This window comes from Lissotriton helveticus, chromosome 7 (assembly GCF_964261635.1).
Source record: "Lissotriton helveticus chromosome 7, aLisHel1.1, whole genome shotgun sequence".
NCBI classification, from domain to species: Eukaryota; Metazoa; Chordata; class Amphibia; order Caudata; family Salamandridae; genus Lissotriton; species Lissotriton helveticus.
The window spans coordinates 100917873-100945158 of NC_136068.1; the positions used below are offsets into that span (position 1 = coordinate 100917873).

The 27286-nt window shown below is 41.8% G+C and overlaps 1 protein-coding gene across 1 annotated transcript in view; it reads left to right on the forward strand.

The window, feature by feature from the left end:
• The window catches only part of SLCO4A1 (solute carrier organic anion transporter family member 4A1), a 330005-nt gene that overhangs the window by 123322 nt on the left and 179397 nt on the right, over positions 1-27286 (forward strand). The window contains exons 3-4 of the mRNA XM_078651610.1: positions 5106-5196; positions 12815-12936. Of these exons, the coding sequence (XP_078507736.1) occupies positions 5106-5196; positions 12815-12936 (213 nt within the window). The remainder of the gene's footprint in view (positions 1-5105; positions 5197-12814; positions 12937-27286) is intronic.

A 27286-nucleotide genomic window follows, 5' to 3' on the forward strand; every position in this document is an offset into this window, starting at 1 on the left:
TGTTTCATATGTTAATCACATGCACACAGAACCAAATAAGGGTAAGAGCTACAGCGCCTAGCTTGGAACGATGAATATAGATATAAGATTTGATCCAGTTAAATCCATAATGTCATTTAATATTACATCATAAAATAAGGGGTATCTTACTTCCAGTGGTCCTTTTTTCATATCTTTCTGATGTATCTAGTACTTATTTCGGAGATACTAAATGTTAATTAAAAGTACCTATTCATTAATCTCATTGGCACAGACCTTTAACTGCCATCGGTTTATTTTTTTTTAAAAAGGTGGAACTTGAGTTAAGGAATAATATATAGATTCCGTAATATGCCTGTGCTCATAACACTAGATGGTGCCATGGCACTAGAATCTGAATTCACTCATCACGTAGTAACCAGTACCCAGGCAGCTCATCAAATTGATTAGAAAAAGTGTCCATGGAGGCTTTTACTGCTTATCTTTGATGATAATGATGTCAAGTGGTCAGTGAGCCACTCTCGTGTCTCATGTTGTCCATCAGAGCTTCCTGCAGATCTTACTAAGTTGGATATCAACTTCCAGCCCTCGGGGTTTTCATATTTCACATAAGCATTCCCTAGATTATATCACTGACAGATAAACTTTTCGAATCCTCTGGTTGCTGCTCAGTAGATTTATGGAACAGAAAATTACGTCTACCATGTTTTCTTAGATGTAGAACCGGCTTCCTACCACGTGAAAGAAGTCCGCGCTGCTGCAAGATATCTGTGGAATCGTTGTCATCCTTACACTATCTGGTAACCTGGCTTTAGGAAAACTTAAAAAATTAGTAGAAATACGATGCATGCATGTCTGCACTAATGCATTGGCAAACATTGAACACAAACGCCATATTTTTTCAGAAATGCTCATTTTCTTCTGAAACACTAGTTCACGAGGGTAAATTTTAGATATTGGAATGGAGCTTGTTGCTGCGAAAAAGTGATAGAGCGGTACCGGACCACATTCCATACAGTGAGCAATGACTTTCAGAAATGAGCAAGAGACAATACAGAGCATATCACTGAGAGGTGAGCACAGGAAGGCACAACTCTTGCCAGTGAGTGACAGTTACAGAAAGACAGCTCACACCAGTGATAGATGAGTTGACTTGGGCAACTCATGACCATGATAGATGAGTACAGAAAGACTGCCTTTATCGGTAACTGCTGAATACATGGAGGCAAATCAAACCAGTGAAAGATGATTGCCCGAAGGCATGTCATCACAGTGAGGATTAGTGCTGGACGACAGCTCAACTCAGAGAAAGATTAGTACTGGACGTCAAGTGATGTTAGGGAGAGAGGAAGGCTGGCAGCTCATACAAGTGGCACGGATACAGGCATACGAAACAACAGACACAGATTATGCAAGTGAGTGGTAATTGCAGAAGACCCCCTAGACCAGGTTCAGATGAGTATAGGAAGACCACTCATGCCATTGAAAGATGAGTACTCAATGCCAGCATACGCAAGTGAAAGGTGGGTCCAGGAATGCAGCTTACGCCACTGAGAGATGGATTTTGCAATAAAGCGTCTATCACTGAGAGATGTTTACAGGGATTAAGCTATCAACCAAAAAGGTAATTCCAGCCAGTGGAAGATTGATACAGGTACGCAGCACACAGTAGTGAAAGATGAATGCAGCGAGCAGCTCAGATCAGTGCGAGATGAGTAAAACAACTAAGGTAACAAAGATGGGTGCAGAAGGAAAGTTCACATCAAAGAGGACGGAATGGCAGCGGATTCCAGTGAGAGGTGAACACAGGACGTCAGAGCATGCAAATGAAAGTTGTAGAGAAATCCAGCCTATACAGTAAGCAGTGAATACCGAAAAGTCACTGAAACGAGAATGACAAGTGGATATTCCAGACACAGATCCTACCAACATGCAACACCATAAGGAATAAAGCGCATACTGGATGTTAGAGAAGCACAGGAAGACAGCTCATGCTACTGAAAGATGATGTAGAGAGGAGGTGCATCTAATTGAAAGATGGGCACATGGAGAACAGTCATAGCAGGTGGGAGATGAATAAAGAAAGGCAGTTCACTCCAGTGTAAGATGGGTACAGAAATGCAGCGCACGTATATGAGATGAGTACAGAAAGGGAATTCGTGACAGTGAGAGCTGGTGCACACGACAGCTGAAACCAATGAGAGACGAGTACAGAAAGGTAGCGCCACCAGTGGAGGGTTAATACAGCCAGGCAGCTCATGCCAGTGAAAGAGGAGAACAAGAAGGCATCTCTAACTAGAGAGAGGTGGGTGGGTGGAGGAAGCAGGTTTCATGAGTGAAACAGGATTGCAGGAAAACAGCTCATGCCAGTAAGAGAGGGCTAGGTGAAGGTGGTACATTCCACAGAGGAATGAGCACAGGAACCAACTAATTACAACGAAAGCAGCCAATATCAGTGATATACTAGTTCAGAAAGGCACCTGTTACCAGTGACGAATGATCACAAAATCAAAAGGGCTGATTTTGCTAGTGAATGTTGACTAAGGGAGTGCAGCTCAGACCTCTTCAGAGGATCAAATAGAATACAGCCTGGGACAGTGTGAAGAGTTTCTCCAGAGGGCCCTAATGCAGAATAACAACTGGAAATCTGGGTGTTGATGGCTGGTATGCTGGTGAAGCCTCGCAGCCAATAGATAGGAATTCTCCTTACATTTGTGCTTAGGCTAAGATAGCAGTAATGCCAAGGGCGGGTTATAGTTCAGCTGAAGCCAAGAAGGCATCCCACTGATGGGCCCTGCCTCCCATACTTGAACAGCTTCTTTTAGGAGGAAATACTGCTGCAAGCAAAGAATTTCTGCACCCTTGGAAACTAATACAAAGAGCCAGAGCCTTTGTGAGCCACCACACATTTCTACAGCCTTTTTGCTAACCATGGTGTCACTTTTTAGATCCTTGTGGAGTTTGAGAGGATATCTTGCCTATGAGTCAATGTGTCTGTGGCTCATGTATCAAGTGGAGCTGAAAAGAGCGAAGTTACAAACTGTCCAGGAAATAATCTTCTTGATGGAGTGAGCCTCAATCTTTACTCATTTCAAGACCTATGCTTAAATAGTCTAATCAGCCTGCCCTGTGACATATTTGTTTTGAGGTGGGTGAGAATTCTAGATATCACCTAGATCGGGAAAAGGATTCTGTTAGATTAATTTCTTTGAACCATTAATTCCTCTGAAACTAGCTGTCCCAGTAGTCATCTGTAAACTCCACAGGGAATACATCTCAAGAACAAATTCAGGAAGGTGAAGTCAATAATAATTTCCAAGGGCATGAAAGAGAAAGAAGATACATCATTGTGCCACTTCCTGTCATTCAAACTCATTAGACTTCCAATCTGATGCGGAGAAATACAGTTTCAGGTTGCAAAGAATGTTAATATAACGCCCAGACTTTAGCCACTAAGATGAAATTAAAATAGAAGCATTCACTATTTCCTCACATTATTTGAACACGTGTTTTTGATAACAAAAGGAAAGGTATGCTGTTACACAGCGATCTCTGACTGAGAGATTACATCCTCAATGACCTACTTGCTCTTCACCAGTTATTTTTATATGAATGTAATTATACCCTTCACTGCCCTTCACTTTTATTTCCATCAGTAAGGATCAATCCCCAGTGCCATTCCATGGGAATTTCATGAGGAAGTCAGACAAAGAATGTCAACCTGACCAACAGGTAAGGAAACAGGAGGTGCTCCTGTTCTGGGAAACTTGAAGTTCCCTTGCTCTGTTTGGAGTCATTGGAAGCTTTTGGTTTATAGTGGCAGAGCCTCCACTGGCCCCGCTGGGATAACACTTTGACTTGACATCCTGTTTACTTCATAAGCTGTCAGAACAAAGTGATGGTTGCCTCACCCGATTTAAGGTGGCATGACTGACACTCATGTTTTCTATCAAGGAATTCCATGCTGACACTCATGCTTTCTATGAAGGAATTCCATGCAAGGTGTTCTATGTAGGGAAAATGTGGAACCATCCCCACGTGCAGCAATATAACTCCCTATGAACCAGGGCCATTATTTTTTATTTAATTTTTTTTAAAAGCTCCCCCTTTGGGACTTTATTTCTCCAAAACAAAACAACTCACAGTGCGGATGCAACAACCATGGTCCTTGCTGGCCAAAGTTTAGCAAGTGTATCAAAGCCACTGGTGTGGCAGCCCAGCTGAAGTCACAAAGGTCCACACCTGCCTGAGGATTCTAAATCTGATAGGCGGTCTTTCGCTGGGAGAACAAAGGCCATGGCTTCTAGTAACCTAGCAGTCTGGTGGGCTGCCTGGCTCAGTTTAAATGACCCCATAAGCATCGCCTGATGCACAGCTAAGAGCGAACTTCAGTTCTGCCTTATCAGAATTGGAAAGACATTTGGAAATTAATTCATATGTGAAAAGAAATGTATTCTTCAATTGCTTAAATATAAGTCACGGACATGTATCCCTCTACGAAATGAATAGAAATTGTTCAACAAATGAATTATGCTCAAGTGTGAGTTGGGTAAAGTAAGCCAATCCATACAGCAACTGGTGAGCATAAGAGTCCATCTTATGGTAGTGTATAATTGATAGTAGATGACGATATATACCAGTGAAAAATGGCCAAATATAGCTACCTTGTTCTTCTTACAGTGGTTAGAGAAAGGCAGTTGAACCACTCTGAAGTGGGTAGTTAAAAATGTACAGACCTATTAGCTTTTCATCGACGGGTAGTTGAAGGAAGCTCATGACAGAGAGGGATAGTAGTAGAAGAAGAATTGTTCCAGTCAAACAGGAAGAGAAATGCAGCTCATAAAGTCAGAGAGAAATCTCATTGGCAAGAAAATGACTTCGATAGAAATAGTAAGAAAGAAAATCGGTAATATTTTTACTAAGATTAGCTATAGTGAGTCATTAGGAGGTATCGGTAGCTAACAGCTAGCAAGGCAAAAGGGTGAAAATGGCAGACTAAAAAAGTAAAAAATAAGTTGAAGAGCAGCAATATAGATGCTGCATTTTTAAAACCAGAATTAATCGCACGATTAGCAATGTGTCTGCGCAAAGAATGTTCTAAAACAGGTTGCTTTCTTTGCTTTCAGCGATCTTCTACACTGCAGCCATCATTGGTCCTGCGGCTGGCTACCTGCTTGGAGGGATTTTCCTGAACATGTACACAGAAATTGGCACAGAGTGAGTTACTGGAAATTTATATGAACCTTGTTTTACCACATTCCTGTAATTGTGATTGTTTCTACCCCCTGTAGATTATCAGGACTGGGGCTGGGGGATAAAATGCAGAAAATAACCTTGCTTGTAATATGCCCCTCGGGCAGATCTATTATGCATAGTGCATCAGGCTTAGATCTGGTAATGCAGAAGACAGACAGGACTATCATCACACACATATACCTTAGTAACACTTGCAATGGTGGTGTATTTCCAAGCAGCTACATTAGCAAATTAACCTGGTATTTTTGCGGTAGGGATGCAGCAACTTACTCCCTCTTAAGATGTTATGCTTTTACTTAAGACATATCCTACCTATATTTAGTCCTCATCTAGTCCAGCCAGGAGATGAATCCAACCAGATATAACAATAGCACTTAAGATTTTTATTTTAGCATCAATTAAACAGATAAATCAACCAACATTTAGTAGCGTTCTTTGAACAAAAATAAGTTCATACAGAAATTCAGTACTGTGTGAAATATAATGAAGTAAAAGGATCATGTTAGAGTTTTATCAGTTTCAAACATTACTTTGAGGAATTATGCTCCACTCCCCTTTATAGAACTGCTTATGCTCGGTGATGTCTTAAGGCACATTTGTTTATGTACAGCTCTCCCTAGGACCCCCCACAGCATTTTAGAAGTGTTGATGTCTGGACTTAGACTTGGCTACTCCAAAATCCCAATTCTTTTCTTTATCAGCCATTCAGTCTTAGATTTAACAGTGTGCTTTGAATCACTGTTCTTTTGCATGATCCACCCTTGGCTAAGCTTTAGCAGTTGTGCAGATGGTCTCATATTTTCACTAGAATGTAATGGTATAGAGCAGTATTAATGTGGCCTCAAATCCTCACCCCTCCGCCACCATGATGTGTGAAGTTTTTGCGGTAATACACAGTAATTGGTGCTCCCCAAAGATGTTATTATTCATTATAACCAAACAACTCCACGTTGGTCTAATTTGTCCAGAGGGCACTGTTGCAAATGCCTTGTGGTTTATTCAGGCACTGCTTTGCAAACCTAAGCTGAATTGCAATGTTATTTTTGCAGAGAATGTGTTTTCGTCTGACTACCCTTCTATGAAAGTCATACATTTTCAGCCTTTTCCTAATGGTAAAACCATGAACTCCAGCATTTACTGTATTGAGAGTAGCCTGTAGATTCCTTACTGCAGCTTAGGAGTTCCGTTTGATTGCTCAGAACATCATATATTTTCGTTGGGGATTTTTCTGTGAAGACTACTCCTGGGTATATAACCGGTTGTCTTGAACTCTCCTCAATTATAATTAATCTTTATAATATGAAGGACTTCATATTGCATGGAAAGGGCTTTCTAAATAGGGTCTCAGTTACCGTTGTAGTGGTATTCAAAGATAAATATAGACAGAACACAGTCAATTTCCCACAATGTATCTGTTTTTAAGCATGGACAAAAACAGAAAATATGTTTTTCAAGTGATTCTGAATACTATCAGCCTCTTCCCCTCACCTAGTCAGACCACTTTGACATTCCTTTTAATTTAAGGATTTCGGTATCTTCCAAGGTTGTATTAGAAAATAGGAAAATGGCAGAAAGGTGGATTCTCAGTCTTATTAGCAAAGAGGCTGTTGCTTTCCTCCTCACAAATTTCCATCTCCCAGAGAACTTGGATGCTAGCCTGGCTGCAGCAGAATTATCCAAAAAGCTGTTAACAGTTATGGACACCTTAGCACCTGTAAAAAGACATTATACAGCAAGAAAAAGGCCCTCCTCTCCCTGGTTCTCTGATAGACTTCGAAAACTGAGACAGGGGTGCAGGAAACAGGAAAGGGCATGGCGCATTGATCTAGCACCTGCAGACAGAGAGAGGCATAAACAGTGCTTGAAAGAATATAAGGCAGCTATAATGGAGGAAAAGGGAAGATATAACTCTAAAATAACAGAGTCAATTAAATCCTTCAAAGAGCTTTTCAATATTATTAACTCTCTTATCTCTACCCCCCCCCCCCCCACCACCCCGGTCATAGATTCTTTAGAGTCCTCGCAGGAGTTTTGTGATGGACTTTCAGTTATTTCTACACTACAATTTTGGATATCTATGCCCAGTTGGAAGCATCCAATTCAGAAGGGGGTTTAGCCTCTCAACCTGAAATATACAACAATGATAGTGATCTCTGGGATGAGACACCAAGACTGCTCTTGTTTCCTAGCATTTCATTGGAGACTATTGATCAGTTATTAGAAGGATTTACCTCCAGATCCCATCTGGATCCCTGTCCCCTTAAGGTGCTAAAAAGTGGCAGAGAAGCCATTATACCCCACCTTACCACGGTCATGAATCTAGCCATCTCAGAGGGGCAATATCTAACGGATTGGAAGTCGGCAGTGATTAGGCCGCTTCTAAAAAAGCCCTCATTGGATCCTTTGGAGCTTAAAAATTACCGGCCGATCTCTCTTCTGACAGTTCCAGCTAAGATTTTGGAAAAATACTTAAATCGTCACCTTAGTGCGTACTTAAGGGCCAATCACATTCTTGATGGCTCACGACACGTCTTTAGAAGCTGTCACAGTACGGAAACTGCACTTACTGTGGTATGTAACAACATTCATGCTCAGGTGGACACAGAACACACCACCTTACTGGTCTTGCTTGGCCTTACTGCAGCGTTCGATACCCTATCTCCACTGAGACTGGTGCACCATCTCAGGGAAATAGGGATCGGTGAGTCGGCTTTGGGGCTCCTTGCTTCCTTTCTTAAAGATCGGACACAAGCGGTGAAATTGGGCAATTTCTACTCAGCTCCAAATTCCCTCATGTGTGGAGTCCCTCAGGGCTCCTCCCTGAGCCCCACGTTATTTACCATTACGTTGCCCCACTGGCCAAGGTAGTAAAAATGTTTGGCCTGGAAGTGTTGTTCTATGCCGACGACACACAAATCAAGGTGTCCATTACCCATAGTATTAGTGACTCCGCTACCAATTTTAAAAATTGTATGGAAGCAGTCACCTCGTGGAGGATGCAACACTTCTTCAAATTAAATGGCGAGAAGACCGAGGTGTTAATATTTGGCAACAATTTGGACATTTGGTCCAGTGAATGGTGACCGGACTCGCTAGGTAACTGCCCAAGCCCTGTTTCCTATGGGAAAAATGTAGGAGTCCTAGTGGACAATTCCCTTTCTATGAGTCTACAAATCAACAGGACAGTGTCAACTTGTTTTGGCTTAATCAGAATCCATAGAAAGATATTTCAGTTCCTATCATTTGCTTCCCGTAAACAAGCTGTTAATTATGTCCAGATTGGCCTATTGTAACGCTCTTTATCTGGGTATTAACAAAAGACTGATGCTTACAGCTGGTGCAGAATGCCACTGATAGATTGGTGATGGACTTACCAAAATATCACTCAATATCGGCTTCTCTTTTTACATTGCACTGGCTTCCGTTGGATGGCAGAATCCTTTTTAAATCCCTGTTTGACTCACGATGCCTACTATGGTTTGGGCCCTGACAGTATCAAATCGATGTTCAAGCGCTATGATCCCGTTAGGGAGCTTAGATCAGCAAGAAAAAACCTCATCATAGTACCAAGGTTCAAAAAGATGAAATGGGGAGGTAGAGCCTTTTCAGCAACCGCAGCTAAGTTGTGGAATTCTCTCCCGGAAATACTTTCCGGGCAGGTGTCACCTTCCCTTTTTCAGAAAACTCTAAAAACCTGGTTGTTCACAACCATCCTTGTCTGAGTGTGTTTTTAATTTGTCCTCACATTGTTCTGTTTTAGCGCCTTGATGCCCTTGGGCTAAGTTGGCGCTTTATAAATTTCATATTCATTCATTCATGACGCCCAAGCCAATAGCTGTGTCCAGTGTCATCTAACAGAGTTATAAAAAGAAGGTTTTCCTAAAGAGTTAAAAACAGCTGAAGATGTGCACATGGATGATATTAAAATGTGCATGCATTTTGATCAGTAAAACCGGTTCCCGTCTTTAAAACCCTTACCAGACAAGGAAGCCGAAATTATCAGATATCTTGTGACCCAGGCATGATGTGTTGCCACAAACCTGAATGCTCTGGACCAAACTGACATATTTTCTGATTTTATGCAAAGATGATAGCTCTTTCTGGTCATCAAGTAATCAATTGCACTTGTTTAGCAATAGACATATGATAACTGACATGTAAGGATGAAGTCTGCATATACATTTCACACGATGCTACTAAATGTGGGCTGATTAGTTTGCTTAATAAATAATGCTAAGGTGAAATTTGTGTGTGTTATTTGTCATGAGAGATGTATCTAAATTTAGGACTTGCTGAGGACTAAATTAAGTCAAATATGTCTTAATTTGTAAAACCATAGGATCTTAAGAGAGTAAACTTTGTTTCTTTACATTACTCTATTTACACAACAGCATCACTTTGAGTCTTGCCTTTTAAATGGTTCTTAAAGTAGATTAAAATATGAATGCAGCAAAGACATTACAGCTGTACCGTGAATATGTGTTGGAACTCACTCTTAAACTGGCCTAAACCTGCTGCAGCTGATGCACTGGCAAATCTGCAAACAGAGCAGCATTAACAACTTCAGAAGAGGTAACTTAAACTCATTATAATGTGAGATTTTTATATTTATTGATGTTTTAATTGGTTTTAATCATTCAATATAATCATACATTTCTCATATCAGTTTACAGTGAGGCACATTGTGAACTGCAATGAGTAAAATAAAAAAAAGAAGATGAGAAAGAGGGTTTAAATTCCAGTCCATCAGGTGTACCTCTCTTTCATCGTGTCAATCGGAGAATTATCGCTATTCATTCGTTTTTTTAAATAAATGCTTTTTACTGGTACAATTAATCAGTTGCGAGGTAGTCAGTGGGTATTAATACATGAATAGTATTATTACAACTGTAATTACGATGGTTTGTCATCTGATAATAATAGCACTAATTACGATGGTTTTTCATCTGATAATAATAGCACCAATTATTTACAGCGCTACTAAACAAGAAGACGGCGGTAAGAAGGCTACCTAAATTTAAAAAAGGATTTTTTGTGAATATGTTTACAACAGTGTGTTTATGAATTATGTTTGAAAAAGGGTGCTGTAAAGGAGTGTGCCACTACAAATGTAAGGTGCATAGTGCCCAGATTGTGCTACAAAGAGGAAGGGAAACATGCTGACAAGCGAATTCTGACTTAAGTGCTCCTCCTCTGGTCCTATTTATATCACTGGCCCCAGGTAATGTATGGGGGTGGTGGATAAAGTTGTATTGTGGAAGGGTTGAGATAGGGATTTTTGAAATATCGAGTGACACATTCACCCTTCTCCTCCGATCATTTTGGTGCCTGTGGATAGTAGCTAAGCTGGGAATAATTGTGTGTTGAGGGTGGGGAGATGTGTATTTTTGAATAAAAACGAGTGTCAAATACTCCTTTAGCGAATCCAACCAGCTTGGTACACCCCTTATCATTGCACCTGTCACTTGGAACCTAGGGCCAGTATTTCATTCTCATTGAAATACATTGAGCTGCATAGATAATTTGAAAAATTGCAATAGTTAAACTTAATTCTTTTAATGAAAACATAACCTGACCAGCATTTTGCACTTTGTTTTTAAAAGGGCCATTTTTACTGCTATGACCCTCCAAGTTATTCCTTCAGTTGATTGTTTTTCAGTGTAGGGTGCAATTTACAGTCCATTAACATCAGAGGAGCAGACTCAAAAAACGGAACATATGAGGGCTATAGGGCAGGCAGACTCAGTGGCGGCTCCTCTGCTATGGTGGAGGAAAGTCGCCTCCCCAAAAACATCAGAAAAGGAAAAAGAAAACAACAATTGTTTTATTTCTCCTTTCCTGTTGTCTTGGGGGCGGGGCCTGGGGGTTGACAACACTGAGGGTAGTGGTGTGTGCACTACCTTCATTGCACATGACGGTTTGGCCAGCCATCCCAGGCTGGTCAAACCGTCATGCTCAGTGAAGCTCTGAGAGAGTAGGACCAGACTCCCAGTCTGTTCTGGAGCGCTAATCAAGAGCACTCAGGCCAATCCTGAAGCTGCTTTCATGAGAGGGCAGTTTCAGGATTGGAAGCAGGGAAGGCTGGGATGCTGTGCCTGAAGAATAGGAGGGAGCAGAGGAGCGGGACGCGGCCGGCTGAAGGTACTCTTATTTTTTATTCCCCTCCCTTCACGACCCCTATGCCCCCCTCATCCTGCCCGCCCTGTCCCTTGTATGAAACACCGGCCACTACTGCAGGCAGTGACATATGTTATGGGTCAAAGTAAGACATTGTTAGCATATTTTGGTTTTAGTTGATGTTTTAGTTGATGTTGGCAGGGAGCCTGGCTTATGGGAAAGGTTGTTACCGTGTCCCTGCAATATGTTTACTATTAAAGAACCTAGGGGCATATGTATGAAAACATTGTTTTGCGAGTCCCCAATAGCGTTTTTTTGTGAATCGCAATGAAGGACTCGCAAAATGCAATGTATGTCGGAATCGCGCTAATAATTGCGATTCCTCCATATTCCTTAATTTTGACTCGCAAATTGCGATTTGCAATTAAGGAATACCTTCCCATACATTCCTATGGGTCTAGAGGCCCATTGGAATGAATGGGAAGATATTTGCCATTTGCGAGTACCCATTAGGTACTCGCAAATTGCGAATGCAATTCCAAGGGTGCAAGGGTGTCACAAGGACACCCTGTTGCACCCCTGAAATATGTATGTGTGCACCTGTGGCACACATACATGCCCTTAGTGCATGTATGTGCGCCACATGACTCCTTGAAAAATGCAAAAAAGTGCATTTTTCACAGAAATCGTAAATTACCACCAACTTGAAGTTGGTGGTAATTTGCAATCTCTTAAGCCAAAATTGCACAACTTGGGTGCTTCCTGCATTGCATTTAAGGAATCACAATTTGTGATTCCTTAAATGCATTTGCAAAATAGGTTATAGCAAATTTTTTATTCCCTATTTTGCGAGGGCCTTTTGGGGTGATACATCCCAAAAAGCTTTTTACCGTGTGCAAACGGGCTGATACTGAGAATCGGCCCATTTGCGAATGGGAAATGGATTTGATACATATGCCCCCAAATATGTAATATTGTTGCTTACTTCATTTCAGTTATATTCTGTATATGAAAAGGCTATGTTTCAACAAACGTCGCTCCATATCTGCTAAATCATTGACAGCTACATAAGGCCATACCTCATATTACAGCTCCGTAGTTACTTGTTCTTCAAAAGACCATTGACACTAGATCAATTAAATATTAATTTGTCATTCTCTGAGTTCTCCAAGTTATCCAAAATTTTAATTGTTTGAAGAAGTTAACTGGAACAGGAAAGGGATGGTAGAAATCAGAAGAATGATAGAAGTAAAAAAGCATGAATCTACAATATCATAAAAGTACTCACACAAAATGCAACTGAAAAAAGATTGGTTTGGCAGAACTAGTGTCTTCCTGAAGAAAAACATAATAATAAACATTCAAATTTCAGTCCACCACTAAAGCATCTGTTTGCATTAATGACGCTGTTGTAACCTTTTCACACTTTTATGTAAAGGGTGTATTCTTTCATTTCTTTCAGCACTGACCTTACCCCTGAGAATCCCCTCTGGGTTGGGGCCTGGTGGGTGGGCTTCCTCGGAGCCGGTGCAGCTGCCTTTCTGATCTCTTTTCCACTCCTGGGATACCCTCAACAACTTCCAGGTATGGACTCATACATTCCGCATTCAATTTCTGAAGGTCTACTAGACAAAAGATGTGTATTTTTTGGTTGGGCTCCAGCAGTTTCAGTCCAATTGTGAGCATCAATTGAGGAATCTGCTAAAGTGAACTACTTGATGACACGTATGCTGATGAAAAAACACAGGATGAGGCCATTTAAGGCAAATGTAATACCTACTATAAATTAAATGAACGCATCTTTAGAGTTCACCATGTTTGGATTTTGTTAGCCTCTGGATGATGTCATAGTATTGGCACAGAAGTGCAGCTCTTCCTTGAAGAAACAGTCACAAAATTGGAAGACAAGAAAGAGGCACATTTTAGCAAGTACAAAACAACACCAAATAACACATTTCTGCTTCTGTAAATTAATTTTTGAAGGACATGGTTTTACATGCCACCAATCCAGGGCCTAATTTACAATAACATTCTCACTACACATTGATGGCTTGTGCAGTGCTGGTGAAAAGTCATTAAGAATGTATGTATGTTTGTATGTGGTAGTGTGAGACCAGAATATCATTGTCAGAATATCAACCTCCATAAATATTGTGTCGGAAATATTGTTTACAAAAGTATCTTTCTGTTGGAGTTAAAAATCTACACCCAGTGGGATAATATTTTGATAAACGTTATTTAGGACAAATCATGTATCTCAGACAATATTTCTGTATACTATTGTTATGTTAATAAATCCAATACATAAGTAAATCTTGAAGTAGGTTTATTCTGCAGAGAAAGATCCTAAACAGCTTCTTGCCAGACTCAGCTGGACCAACTGATAACAGTGCCAGAGCGGTGACATCATATTAGAAGCTCTAGAGCATCATAGGGATGCATCATTCCAAGCATTAACAAATGTGTAAAATGCAAGCCAGCATTATAGAAATATAACACATCTCCCCCTTTATAGTAAGACTAGAAAAGGAAAGAAAACAACAACAACAACAAAAAAATCAACAAAACATTTTTTTTTATAACTGAGGCTCATGAGTTGAATCAAGAAACATAATCACTCAGATATCCAGGTAACCTTCTTTCACCAGCAGCCCTCAAAACACGTGAACCATCCAACCTATCTCCCTCCCTTGCAGGCATACCTTGTTCATCAGAAGTATTTGTAACTCCAGAGGAGGGAGTAACAACCCCTTGTACTTTTCCAAACTCTACATCCTTCATCAACATCCAAGGAGAACAATGCTCCTTATCATACCTACCTTCCAAGTTTTCTACGTGTTTGGGGTCACCCCTTTGATATAAAGCAATCCGCCTTAGATTCCAAACTTGACCATTAGTTAATCTCACCCAATTGCTGCCCACAGTTTTTACCTTGAAAGGTCCTCTGAACCTGTTGACAAAATTATTATGCCCACCAGGCTTCACTTTTACTAAATCTCCCACATTAAAGTACCGTTTGTCATTCACATTCAACCACCCAGATTGTGATTCTGCCCCTCTTATTTTCTCCCTCATCCATGAAGGAAGTAACTTTGAGCCAGCCTCCCTTCCTCGCATCATTCCAAATGGGCTCTTACCTAAGTCACCATTTACTGTTGTGCGATACGCCCACAGCATCTCACTCACTGACTCAAGTACAGGCAGACCAGAAATATGAACCAATTGCATGGTACCCTTGACCATGCGGTTGATGCGCTCCACGAGTCCGTTTCCTTGTGTATTATATAGAGAACAACACACATGCTTCTCCAGTATTCAATCTTTCATAGATTCACATGCTTGTATCTTCCCCGTCGTCATGGTGGGAGTCTCCCGGTAAATGATAACCATAGCAGTAGAAGAAAAAACTGCCTGGAGGCCATAGAGTAGTGAAACCACTAGGTAACCTCTCCTCCTCATTATGTGGCCCGAACTACAGCCAATCAGCAGCCAGCACCAGCCTACACCATTCCCAGCAGAGCCACCATACCTCAGATTTCCAACCGCCTTCGTGTGAGAAGGAGTCTCCCTGAGCTCAGCTCAGTTTATTTTCTCTTCACTGAACTTTTGACCTTTCACAGTTGGAAGACAGGTACTGTTCTTTTGTTATCAAGCTCCATTTCATTCAATATGTCTGAAAGCTCCAAGAAGAGTCTTTTCAGAGCTTGCAGGTCCTGTGGCAAGGCCAGGCTGTTTTCTGAGGATCCTCACAAGGAGTGCTTGTACTGTTTGTACCCTAAGCATGTTCCTAAGGACTGCAAATATTGCCGCACCTTCTCTGCCAAAACACTGAAGGATAGAGAAGCGCGCCTCTTATTATGGCTTCAGAAAAGGAAAACTCATGACTCGGAGTCTGAGGGAGAAGCCAAGGGACACACCTCTAAGAAATTAAAAAGAGGGTCCTCTGAGGAAAAGGGAGATGTGAGGAAACAAAAAGCAGGAAAATCTAAGGAAGGTGAACCTTCTACTTCACTCCCTCCAACTCCTCTTAAGCCTTCCACAGAAAAGAAGGCTCCGTCGTCGCTTCCGTCGACGAAATCTACTGATATTCCAGTCAGATCGCCGACGAGGCCGTCGACGACCTCGACGACGACCATCTCGACGACGACGACAATCTCGACGACGACAGCTTCGGCGACGACGATGACGACGACGACTCCGTCGACGGTGAGTGCCAGACCTTCGTCGACGGCAAGATCTTCGTCGACGAGTATCCCGTCGACGGTGCGAATGATTGTTCCGTCGACGGCCCCGTCGACGGCCCCGTCGACGATGAAAAAATCGTCGACGATGCCATCTCCAACCAAGATAACTTCTACATATATTTCCATTAAGAGGATTGCTCCGTCGACGGGAGCGTTGACGAGCAGAAAAGGGGAGTTTTCCACGCCGAAGATTTCGCCTTTACTGCCCTCTACCATTCTGGATTGCCAGGAATCAGAGGAGGAAGGATCCTTTGGTGTTGCTTACAGTCCTTCGCAACTCCATATTAAACATCAGGATTCCGATGAGGAAGACCACCAGGAGGTCCAGGAGCACTTCTCTTTTACGGATCGGCCGGTCAAAGGCCAGATGAGATACGAGTCATTTCACCAGGCCTACCACTATGATGATGAAGAGGAAGTGGATACGCCTGTGCGGGAAGAGGCCATGTCGGTGCCTACTTCTTTAATATCAGACTTAAGAAGCATGATCGATAGCTATTATCGTCGCTTTCCGGAAGATAATGCTTCTGCGGCCACTGAGAAAGCCTCTCAACCTGCAAAGGAGTCAGCCCCGGCTCAACCGCCGCCTCCTCCTCCTCGGACGGAGGTCCAAAATGTTGTTACAATTCGGGATGACTTAAATGATTCCGATCAGGACGATCAAGAAGAGGAAGGGGAACTTCCTCAGGATGAAGGGGTTGGAGAGGAATGGGACCATTATATTGCTCCAACGTCCCCGGTGTCACCTTTGCCTCAATCAAACTCTCCTCCAGAGGACATAGCCAGTTTTCACGATTTGATGGGAAAAGCGGCTAAAAGATTTAAGCTTGATATGCCAATAAAAGAAAGCGAATGTTTCCTTTATGATTTCAAGGAGTCCTCCAGGAAGTCGGTAAGAGCCATTCCCATTATTTACCATATTTGGGATGAAGGAATCAAACTGATGAAGAATCCAGCCTCAGTCCCAGCATCTGTACCCAAGCTGGACAAAAAGTATTGTGCTGTAGAGACAGCTCCAGCATGTCTTATTGGTCATCCTCGACCGGACTCGGTTGTGACTCAAGCAGCGCAGAAGCGCTCCAAGAACCCTGTTGCTACATGTGTGGCGCCTCCTGATAAGGAGGGCAAGAAGATGGACGGCATAGGTAAACGTTTTGCAGTCATGGCAGCAGCTTCCATCAAAGCTACCAACGCGATGGCCCTTCTGAGCCGGTTCAATAGACAGATGTGGTCTGACATCGCACCATTCCTGTCGCACCTTCCGGAGGACAAGAAAGAGGAGGCGACTACCATCCTACAGGATGGAGCCAGAGCAGCTTCGGAGTCCATAGACGTGGCAATGGACATAGCGTCTATAGCTTTCCGCCAGATGGCTGGGGCGGTGACCCTACGGAGGCAAGGATGGCTCAAGGCTACATCCTTTCGACCGGAGGTCCAGTCTAAAATCTTGGACATGCCATTCGATGGTGAAAGCCTCTTCGGTAAACAGATCGATGAGGCTTTACAGGGGATAAAAGCAGATACTGATACTGCTAGATCCTTGGGGTCTTTACAGCAAGGTCGTTATCAGTCCTTTCGTGGCCGAGGATCCAGAGGACGTTTTCAACAGCAACGTTCCTCTTTCCAATCTAATCGGTACCAACCTTACCACCAACAGGGTTACCGTCAGTACTCCTCCAACCAGCAATACCGGTCCTCGAACACTTCCTTCCAACAACAAGGAAGAAGAAAGTCCGCTGCCAGAGGGAAGCAAAACTCTGGTCGCAGACAGTGATATTTTTCAGGCGCCTCCAATTCCGCTTCAGATCGACCAGTTCCACTACCTCTCTCAGTTTCTCCCGCATTGGCAGTCCATAACATCGGACAGATGGGTATTAGACATCATTACACAGGGTCACACCCTGGAATTCTCACAAAGGCCTCCAAATCGTCCCCCTCTCTGCAGAGTTCATCAACATATAGCAGCTCTCAAAGCAGAGATCTTATCACTCATAATGAAAGGAGCGATAGAGGAAGTCCCATCAGACCAGCGAGGAACAGGTTTTTACTCACACTTCTTCCTTATAAGGAAAAAGCAATCATCAAAATGGAGGCAGGTACTGGACCTCAGAGATCTGAACACATACATAAAGAAAATTTCTTTCCGTATGCTGTCCTTACAGGAAATTCTTCTACTGCTCCGCAAGGGAGACCACATGGTCTCTCTAGACCTGTTGGATGCATACTTCCACATTCCAATACACAAAAAACACAAGAGGTATCTGCGATTTATGGTGGCGGGGCGCCATTACCAGTTCAGAGTTTTGCCTTTCGGCCTGAAGTCTGCCCCCAGAGTATTCACAAAATGCATGGCTCCAATAGCGGCGCATTTAAGGCAGCAAAGTCTATAGGTTTTCCCATACCTGGACGACTGGTTAATAAAAGGACCATCGTTCCAGGCAACACAGAGATCTCTACGGATGTGCACGGATCTCTTCCAAAGATTAGGCCTTCGGATAAACAGAGAAAAATCATTTTTTCGCCCAACTTGTACCCTACAATTCCTAGGAGCAATCTTGAAAACACAGGAGATGAAAGCTTACCCATCGGAAGAACGGGTAACAAAAATCTTGAATTTGACTGCATCCCTGGCAACAAAAAAGTTCACTTCCATCAGAATATTCAAGTCATTACTGGGAATGATGTCCTCTTGTATCCCATTGATTCCCAATTGCCGTTTACAGATGAGACCGCTGCAAGAAGCCCTGGACAGACAATGGGTCCAAGCCTTGGGTTCCTTCGACGACAAGCTGGTCATAACCCATCAGATCAAATGTGCAATGTCATGGTGGGGTATCATGAGCAATCTAACAAAGGGCCTGGTATTCGAACTTCAATCTCCAAGCTTCGTCATGACATCAGATGCTTCATTACGAGGTTGGGGGGCACATCTACAAGACCTGGAGATTCAAGGCCTTTGGTCTCCTCAAGAGACAAAACTTCACATCAATCTCTTGGAATTGAAAGCCGTCTTCCTGGGCCTTCAGGCCTTCCTTCCCAGGATCCAAGGTTCATCGGTTTTAGTGCGTACGGACAGCACAACAACAATGTTTTACCTGCGCAAGCAGGGTGGAACGAGATCAAAACCCCTGTTGATTCAGGCGCAAAGGATCTGGAAATGGCTATTGCGTCAGAACATAATGCTGCAAGTGGAACATGTTCCAGGGGTAGACAACATAAAAGCGGATCTGTTAAGCAGGTCATCCGACATTTGCCACGAGTGGGAACTATGTCAAGTCAAGCTGAATCGGATTTTCAAGTTGTGGGGCAAGCCAAGTCTGGACCTGTTTGCAACTCAGAGCAACAAAAAGTGCAGACATTATGCCAGCAGGTTCCCCCAACAGGGTTCGAGAGGGAATGCTCTTCACCTCCGATGGACAGGGATGTTTGCTTATGCCTTCCCTCCTTTTCCCCTAATTCCCAGATTACTGAGGAAAATGAGATCAGAACCTTGCCAAATAATACTGATAGCCCCAGCCTGGCCGAGGCAGTTTTGGTATATGGAGCTTCTTCAACTGTCAGTGGAGCCAAGAATTCAGCTCCCAACGACCAAGGATTTGATTTCCATGAACAGAGGCCAAGTACTTCATCCGCAATTGACATCTCTAAAATTGTCGGCTTGGAACCTTTTGAGCACGAATTCCAGTCATTAGATATCACTCCGGAATGTCGTGAAATATTGCAAAGTTCCGCAGCGCTGTCTACCAACAAGACATATTCTGCTAAATGGAAACGATTCTGTTTTTGGTGCCTTGCTCATACAGTGCATCCTTTGACGTCTTCTCCTGAGCAAATTCTTCCTTACTTGCTGCACTTAGCCAAATCAGGGCTTGCGCACTCATCTATTAAAGTCCATTTATCAGCAATATCTAGATACAGAAGATCTCCAGGATGCCCATCTCTGTGGTCTAACAGACTAATCAAGGAGTTCTCAAGAGGACTATTCAGAAGGTTTCCTCCAATTAAGCGTCCTCCACCAGCATGGCAGCTTAGCACAGTCTTGTCACAACTTATGAAAGCTCCGTTCGAGCCGATCCACAAATCTGAACTGCAATTCCTGTCATGGAAAGTAGCATTACTGCTGGCGCTCACATCAGCTAGGAGGGTCAGCGAGATCCAAGCTTTTTCTATACAGGATCCCTTCATACAATTCAGGCCAGATAAGGTGATGCTAAGGACTAATCCGAAATTTGTGCCTAAAATACCTTCGTCTTTTCATCTAAATGAACCAGTGATCCTGCCTACATATTTTAAAAATCCTTCTACAGCGGCTGAAAAAGCTCTACATACTTTAGACATTGGCAGGTGCCTAAAGTTCTACATTGAAAAGACTAAAAGTTTTCGCAAATCAAACCAACTGTTTGTCTCCTACTCGGGGCCCAGAAAAGGTCTGGCCCTTTCACGTTCCTCCATCTCCAGATGGATTGCATCCGCCATTGTTTTTTGTCAAGAGAAAGCAGGAAGGCCTCTCGACATGAAAGTCCGTGCCCATGATACACGTAAGATGGCGACTTCTTCTGCATTGCTAGCAGGAGTACCCCTTCCAGACATTTGCAGAGCAGCGACTTGGTCGAATGTTCATACATTCACCAAACATTACTGTCTGGACACGGAATGGAAAGCAGATGCGGCAGTGGGACAGGCAGTTCTACGACATCTCTTTAAATAAGGTACATGTTTATGAATTTTACTCTAATGTTTTTGTCTATATAAAGTGGTTTTTTTCCTTTATGCTAATATCTGAAATGGCAATGTTCGATTGTTAGTACCTTTTAATTTGTAATGAGTTCTTTTTCCGATAGGAATTTATGGCACACAGCCCCGAGAAAAGAAAGGGGTCTAGCCTAGAAACGCTCTAACTACAAGGACTGCTATCTACTCTGATACAAGCATGTGAATCTATGAAAGATTAAATACTGGAGAAAGAACTAGTTACTTACCTGTACACTATGGTTCTCCAGTATTATCTTTCACAGATTCACATGCGCCCGCCCGCCTCCCCGTTTCCATTAGGTAGACCACCTTTTTATCTCTGGTTTCCTGCATAGCTCACTCTTGGGCGGTAGGAAATCTGAGGTATGGTGGCTCTGCTGGGAATGGTGTAGGCTGGTGCTGGCTGCTGATTGGCTGTAGTTCGGGCCACATAATGAGGAGGAGAGGTTACCTAGTGGTTTCACTACTCTATGGCCTCCAGGCAGTTTTTTCTTCTACTGCTATGGTTATCATTTACCGGGAGACTCCCACCATGACGACAGGGAAGATACAAGCATGTGAATCTATGAAAGATAATACTGGAGAACCATAGTGTACAGGTAAGTAACTAGTTCTTTTACACCGACAGAATCTAAGAAGTACGTCATTTCTGTAGAGGTCAATTGAGTACCATTGTCAGTCAACAAAACTTCTGGAAATCCTTCCCTCTAAAAATTTCGGACAAAACAGCAATGGTAGCTTTGGTCGTTATACTGCTCATAAACGCAACCTCCACCCATTTCGATTTTGCATCCACCAAAACAAGCGCACACCTCTCATTCTCTTTTAAGAAAGAAAATGGCCCGACAAAGTCAAGACACACCTTTTCCCAAACCTTGTCAGCAACAGAAACATGCTGGGGCTCTTTGCTCGATCCAATTCCGATCCTTAACCTCTTCTCAGACTCCTTGCATGCCACACACCTCTCTACCCACTCTCTCACCTGCTGATCCATAGCGGGCCACCAGTACAATTCTTTTAACCTCCTTATAGTCATTGTTTGACTCATATGGCCTTGATGTGCTAACCCAATCAACCTGCCCCGCAAACCCTGTGGTGGTATAAACCTATCCTGACGCATTAACACCCCATTATCTGTAACAGATAACTGATCTACAACTTTCAAATAAGGCCGAACACCAAGTGGAACAGAACTTTCCCTCCTGGTAACACCCTTCATCATCCTGCGGACACCAATCAAAGTTGCATCCTCTTCCATCTGCTCAATCCAGGTCTTCTTCTGAATGGCACCATCCATAACTTCTATTGCATCATCAATACTTGCTACCACTTCCTCCGTAGAAAGATCCACAACCACAGCTTTCTTATCTGGCAACCTTGACAAACAGTCAGCAACTTTATTGCGCCAACCTGGAACATACTCCACTTTACAGTCAAAATCTTGCAGCTTTACCGCCAATCTTGCTAACCTACCTGAACAATTGCTTATCCCTCCTGGACCCAAAACCTTCAACAACGGTTTATGATCCGTGCGCAACCGAAAATGACTGCCCCACAAAAATACTCTAAAATGACTTGTAGCCCAGGCCGCCACCAATGCCTCTCTCTCTATAACAGAGTAATTTCGTTCACACTCAGACAAAGAACGAGAAGCAAATGCTACAGTCCTTTCCAAACCCCCACGCACTTGTGCCAAAACAGCACCTATGCCCACGGCACTCGCATCCACAGTAAGGATATTATCCAAACCATTCTGAAATGGAGTCAAAACACCTGCATGAACTATTTCCTTTTTAATCACATCAAACGCAGATTGTTGCATTTTTCCACAGCTAAACCTCTTACTCTTCCTTAAAAGCTCCCTCAATGCTTCCGTCTTGTGTGAAAAATGTAGTACAAATTTCGAATAGTATTCCACTAAACCCATGAAGGAACGTAAAACAACTATATTCTGACATATGACCGTATGTTTTTTGCATAGCTCAAAGTCAGAAAAGTGCTTTAAAGAGTGAAAGACAAAGATACAATCAGAGATTGAATCTAGGCAATGGGCGCATGGGAGGGTTCCCAGGGGGGCACAAATGCCTCTGCAAATACATGTAAATGAAGAAGGCTTGGAAGTGCGGCGATGTGTATTTGCTGCATTTCCAGGCCGTTTTTATGTACTTGAAACTCTTGAAATGAGAACTGTGGTAGGAGTGCCTTGGGGGCGGGGGTTAGTGAATGTGGTGGCACATACAAATCAGAACTAGTTTCAGCCTTTCATCTTGGATATTCATTACATTGAGCGATGGGAGGCCTACCTGCAGCCTGTCCAGCTTTCACAAGCTCCAAGTGGACCTCGGTTTACAAATTTGCTGACACTCAGCGTGGGTGGAAAAAAATCAACAAATTACAGACAAGTGGAGAGGTCCGTTCCCTCAGATAAAATCCTACCAGCTGAGACTTACTAGAGGGTTCCATCTGGTAATTCACTATTGACTTCGATTTTGTGTATGTCTTTGAAGGTGTGTACTCCCCAAAATGTTATTACCTACAATAATTATATTTTCAAAAGAAGAAATCACTTTCAATTTTTGGGTAAAAAATATTATCTTTCTTCAAACGGAAAATTCTGTTGGCCCAGGCAGGCCGGCTGGGCTTAGCTTTCCAATGTGGTGTCTTTGTGCCAACCTGCAGTTTGTCATCAGCATTCAGTCCCACGGGCATAATTGTTAGAAAAGGATTTATGTAGGAGAAAACATTACTATTTTCACCATATATAAGGTCGACTCAACAAAAGCAGCATCCCCACTGCACGTAGCCTGCATTGTTGGCATTTTCACTCCTGCCGGTCATTGTGCAGGCTTTGACATAAGATTTTTTGCAACTTCTGGGTGGGAGGGACGTGGCAATATGAAGTCCATGCTAGCCTTTTCTTGCCATGCAGCTTATTTCTAGGAAATGGTGTTCCTGGGGACAATCGATAGGAACTCTCAACCGCTTTCCTTCAAGTTTGTTGCTATGCAGTACACTGTGGCTGTTCCACCTCAAGGCCATGTGGAAGTTCATGTTATATTCACTGAATTGCTTTGCTTACAAACATATGTTTAGCTCTCCTCTCTGCTGGTTCTGACAGGTCTCCAGGGGTGATGCAGACTTTAACAGACTGTAACAAATATTGATGTAAAAAATATAGACAACAAAAATATCGACTCCTATACTAAAACAGGTAAGTACAAAAATATCGACTAAAAATATCGATATAAAAAATTGTGTAAAATATCGAGTTTGATATAATAAAATAATATATATTAAATATAATTTTAACAAAATTAAATTAGTTTAATTTACATTTTAATAAAATATAACTTAATTAAAAAATAAACACACATACACAATAATTTATACATATGTATATTTACTTTAAAACAATAATAAACTATTATTTTTAATTTATGATAAACGTAAATATTATTAATATTAATAATTTGAAATATAAAAAACAAAAATCTATGATAAATGTAATCATTAAACTATTGAAAAATATTTAAACTTAAATTTCACAATACAGTCAGTGCAACAATAGGGAAAGTGTTGGATAGCGGAGTGGTAAAAATAACTGTTCCCACTCCAGGGAGTGCAACAATAGGGTAAGTGTTGGATAGTGGAGAGGTAAAAATTACTATTCCCACTCCAAAGAGTGCAACAATAGGGAATGTGTTGGATAGCGGAGGGGTAACGTTTACTATTCCCACTCCAAAGAGTGCAACAGTAGGGAAATTGTTGGATAGCGGAGGGGTAAAAACTACTATTGCCACTCCCCTGAGTGCAACAGTAAAATACGTTTTGGATAGCGGTGGGGTAAAATTTACTATTCCCGCTCTAGTGATTGCCACAGTAGGGAAAGTGCTGAATAGCGCAAGGGTAAAAATCACTATTCCCACTCCAGTGAGTGCACCAGTAGAGAATGGGTTGGATAGCGGAGTGGTAATAATTACTAATCCAACTCCAGTGAGTGGAACAGTAAAATAAGTGTTGGATAGCGGAGGGGTAAAATTTACTATTCCCACTCCAGTGAGTGCAACAGTAGGGAAAGTGCTGAATAGCGCAAGGGTAAAAATCACTATTCCCACTCCAGTGAGTGCACCAGTAGAGAATGGGTTGGATAGCGGAGTGGTAATAATTACTCTTCCAACTCCAGTGAGTGCAACAGTAGGGAATGTGTTGGATAGCGGAGGGGTAAAAATTACTATTCCCACTCCAGTGAGTGCAACAGTAGGGAACGTGTTGGATAGCGGAGGGGTAAAATATACTATTCCTACTCCAGTGAGGGCAACAGTAGGGAGAGTACTTGATAGTGGAATATTATCAATAAAACTAAACTAATAAACATTAATTTACTACACACACTTTAACACTATAATATCCGCAATACACATCTAAATGAAACTATAAAATAATAAAAACCTAATAAAACTTATTTTTAAACTAAAAACTATTACTATTAACAACTAATTATAAAGTAATAAAAATGTATTTAATACTAACCCTTTATCCCTCTAAAAGTAAAAACTACACACAACAAATAAACAATTACCCAAAATAAATATCAAGTAATAAACATTAATTAACAACTGTGTATTAATTTCTAAACACAAATTACTTCCCACCCTTTGCCCCTATAATCACCACAACACACACCTAACATTAATTACACAATTACCATGATACATTTTTAATTAATTTAATTAATATCAATTAACAAATCATTATTAATAAAAAATAAATAAACTACTTAACACCCTTTACCCCTATAAACCCCAAAACACACACCTAAAATTATTTGCACAATTACCATAATTAATTACCAATTAATTAACAACTTATTATAAAGTAATAAAAATGTATTTAATACCAGCCCTTAATCCCTTTAAAAGTAAAAACAACACACATACAAATAAATACCCAAAATAAATAACAAATAATAGACATTAATTAACAACTATATAATAATTAATTAAACACAAATTACTTCCCACCCTTTACCCCATAAACACCCCACCACACACCTAAAAATAATTACACAATTACCATATTACATTTTTAATTAATATCAATTAACAAATAATTATTAATTACAAATAAATAAACTACTTAACACCCTTTACCCCTATAAACCCCAAAACGCACACCTAAAATTAATGACACAATTACCATAATTAATTACCAATTAATTAACAACTAACTATTAATTCATAAATTACAAATAAATTACTTCCCACCCTTTATACCTATAAACACCTAAACACACACCTAAAAGTAATTACACAATTACTATAATTAATTACCCATTAATTCATTGAAATTAATTAATGTCCAATTTTTAATTCATCAATTAAAAATAAATTACTTCCCATGCTTTACACCTAGAAAACCACAACAGTAGGGAAAGTCCTGGATAGTGAAGGGGTAAAAATCACTATTCCCACTCCAGTGAGTGCAACAGTAGGGAAAGTATTGTATAGCGGAGTGGTAATAATTACTATTCCAACTCCGGTGAGTGCAACTGTAGGGAATGTGTTGGATAACGGAGGGCTACAAATTACTTTTTCCACTCCAGTGAGAGCAACAGTAGGGAAAGGGGTGGATAGCACAGTGGCAAAAAGTATTATTCCCACTCCAATGAGTGCAACAGTAGAGAAAGTGTTGCATAGTGGAGGGGTAAAAATTACTATTGCCACTCCACTGAATACAACAGTAGGATAAGTGTTGGAAAACGGAGGGGTAACAATTTTTTATTCCCTCTCCGGTGAGTGCAACAGTAGGGAAAGTGTTGGATAACGCAGGGGTAAAAATTACTATTCCCACTCCAAAAAATGCAACAGTAGGGAAAGTGTTGGATAGCGGAGGGGTAAACATTTCTATTCCCACTCCAGTGAGTGCAACAGTAGGGAGTGTTGGATAGCAGAGTGGTAATATTTACTATTCCCACTCCAGTGAGTGCAACAGTAGTGAAAGTGCCGGATAGTGGAGGTGTAACATTTACTATTCCCACTCCAAATAGTGCAACAGTAGGGAAACTGTTGGATAGCGGAGGGTAAAAAATGACTATTCCCACTCCAAAGAGTGCAACAGTAAAATGAGTGCTGGATAGCGAAGGGGTAAAAATTAATATTCCCACTCCAGTGAGTGCAACAGTAGGGAAAGGGTTGGATTGTGGAGTGGTAATAATTACTATTGCAAACTCCAGTGAGTGCAACAGTAGGGAAAGGGTTGGATAACGGAGTGATAAAAATTACTATTCCCACTTGACCAAAGTGCTGCAGCCTGGGGCTTCCTCATCCAAGCCCCTATTGCCCTTTAACTAATGTCGTTCTAGGAACTTGGTCCAAGCCTAGCACAGATCCCGGAGGAGGCCTGGGCCATCCTCTCCCAATCAGTGAAAGACACTTCGTGGCTACGGAAGGGGCATGCCTCTGCGCCAACCGTATCCGGGCTTCGCAAGTTGTGCGAGGATGTGGACACAGTTCATTCCGACCCCGTGGGAATGGTTGCCAGAAGTTGTCTGCCACCAACCCCCGGCAGCAGCAGCCTCTAAGTTCTCCTAGTTTTGTTCTGCAGGACCATGGGTTCCCAGCTGAAGGGTGAATCCAATGTCATCTCCTCCACTTGCAATCTGTAAAACATTAGACAAATGGGCCTTGCAGATCATTCAAAGGGGTTACTCCCTCCCTTTCCAATCCCCACCCGCCTTTTTTGTCATCTCAAGAATTGCTGGCGGAGTATCATCTGATCCTACTCCTAGATGAAGTTATAGTACTCCTTGCTAATGGGGCTATAGAAAGGATTCTGATATCAGATGTTAGCAGTGGTTGTTAATAATATTACTTTCTGATACCCAAGAAGTACAAGGGTCTTCGTTCTATTCTAGACATCCGAACCGTCAATTTCTTCCT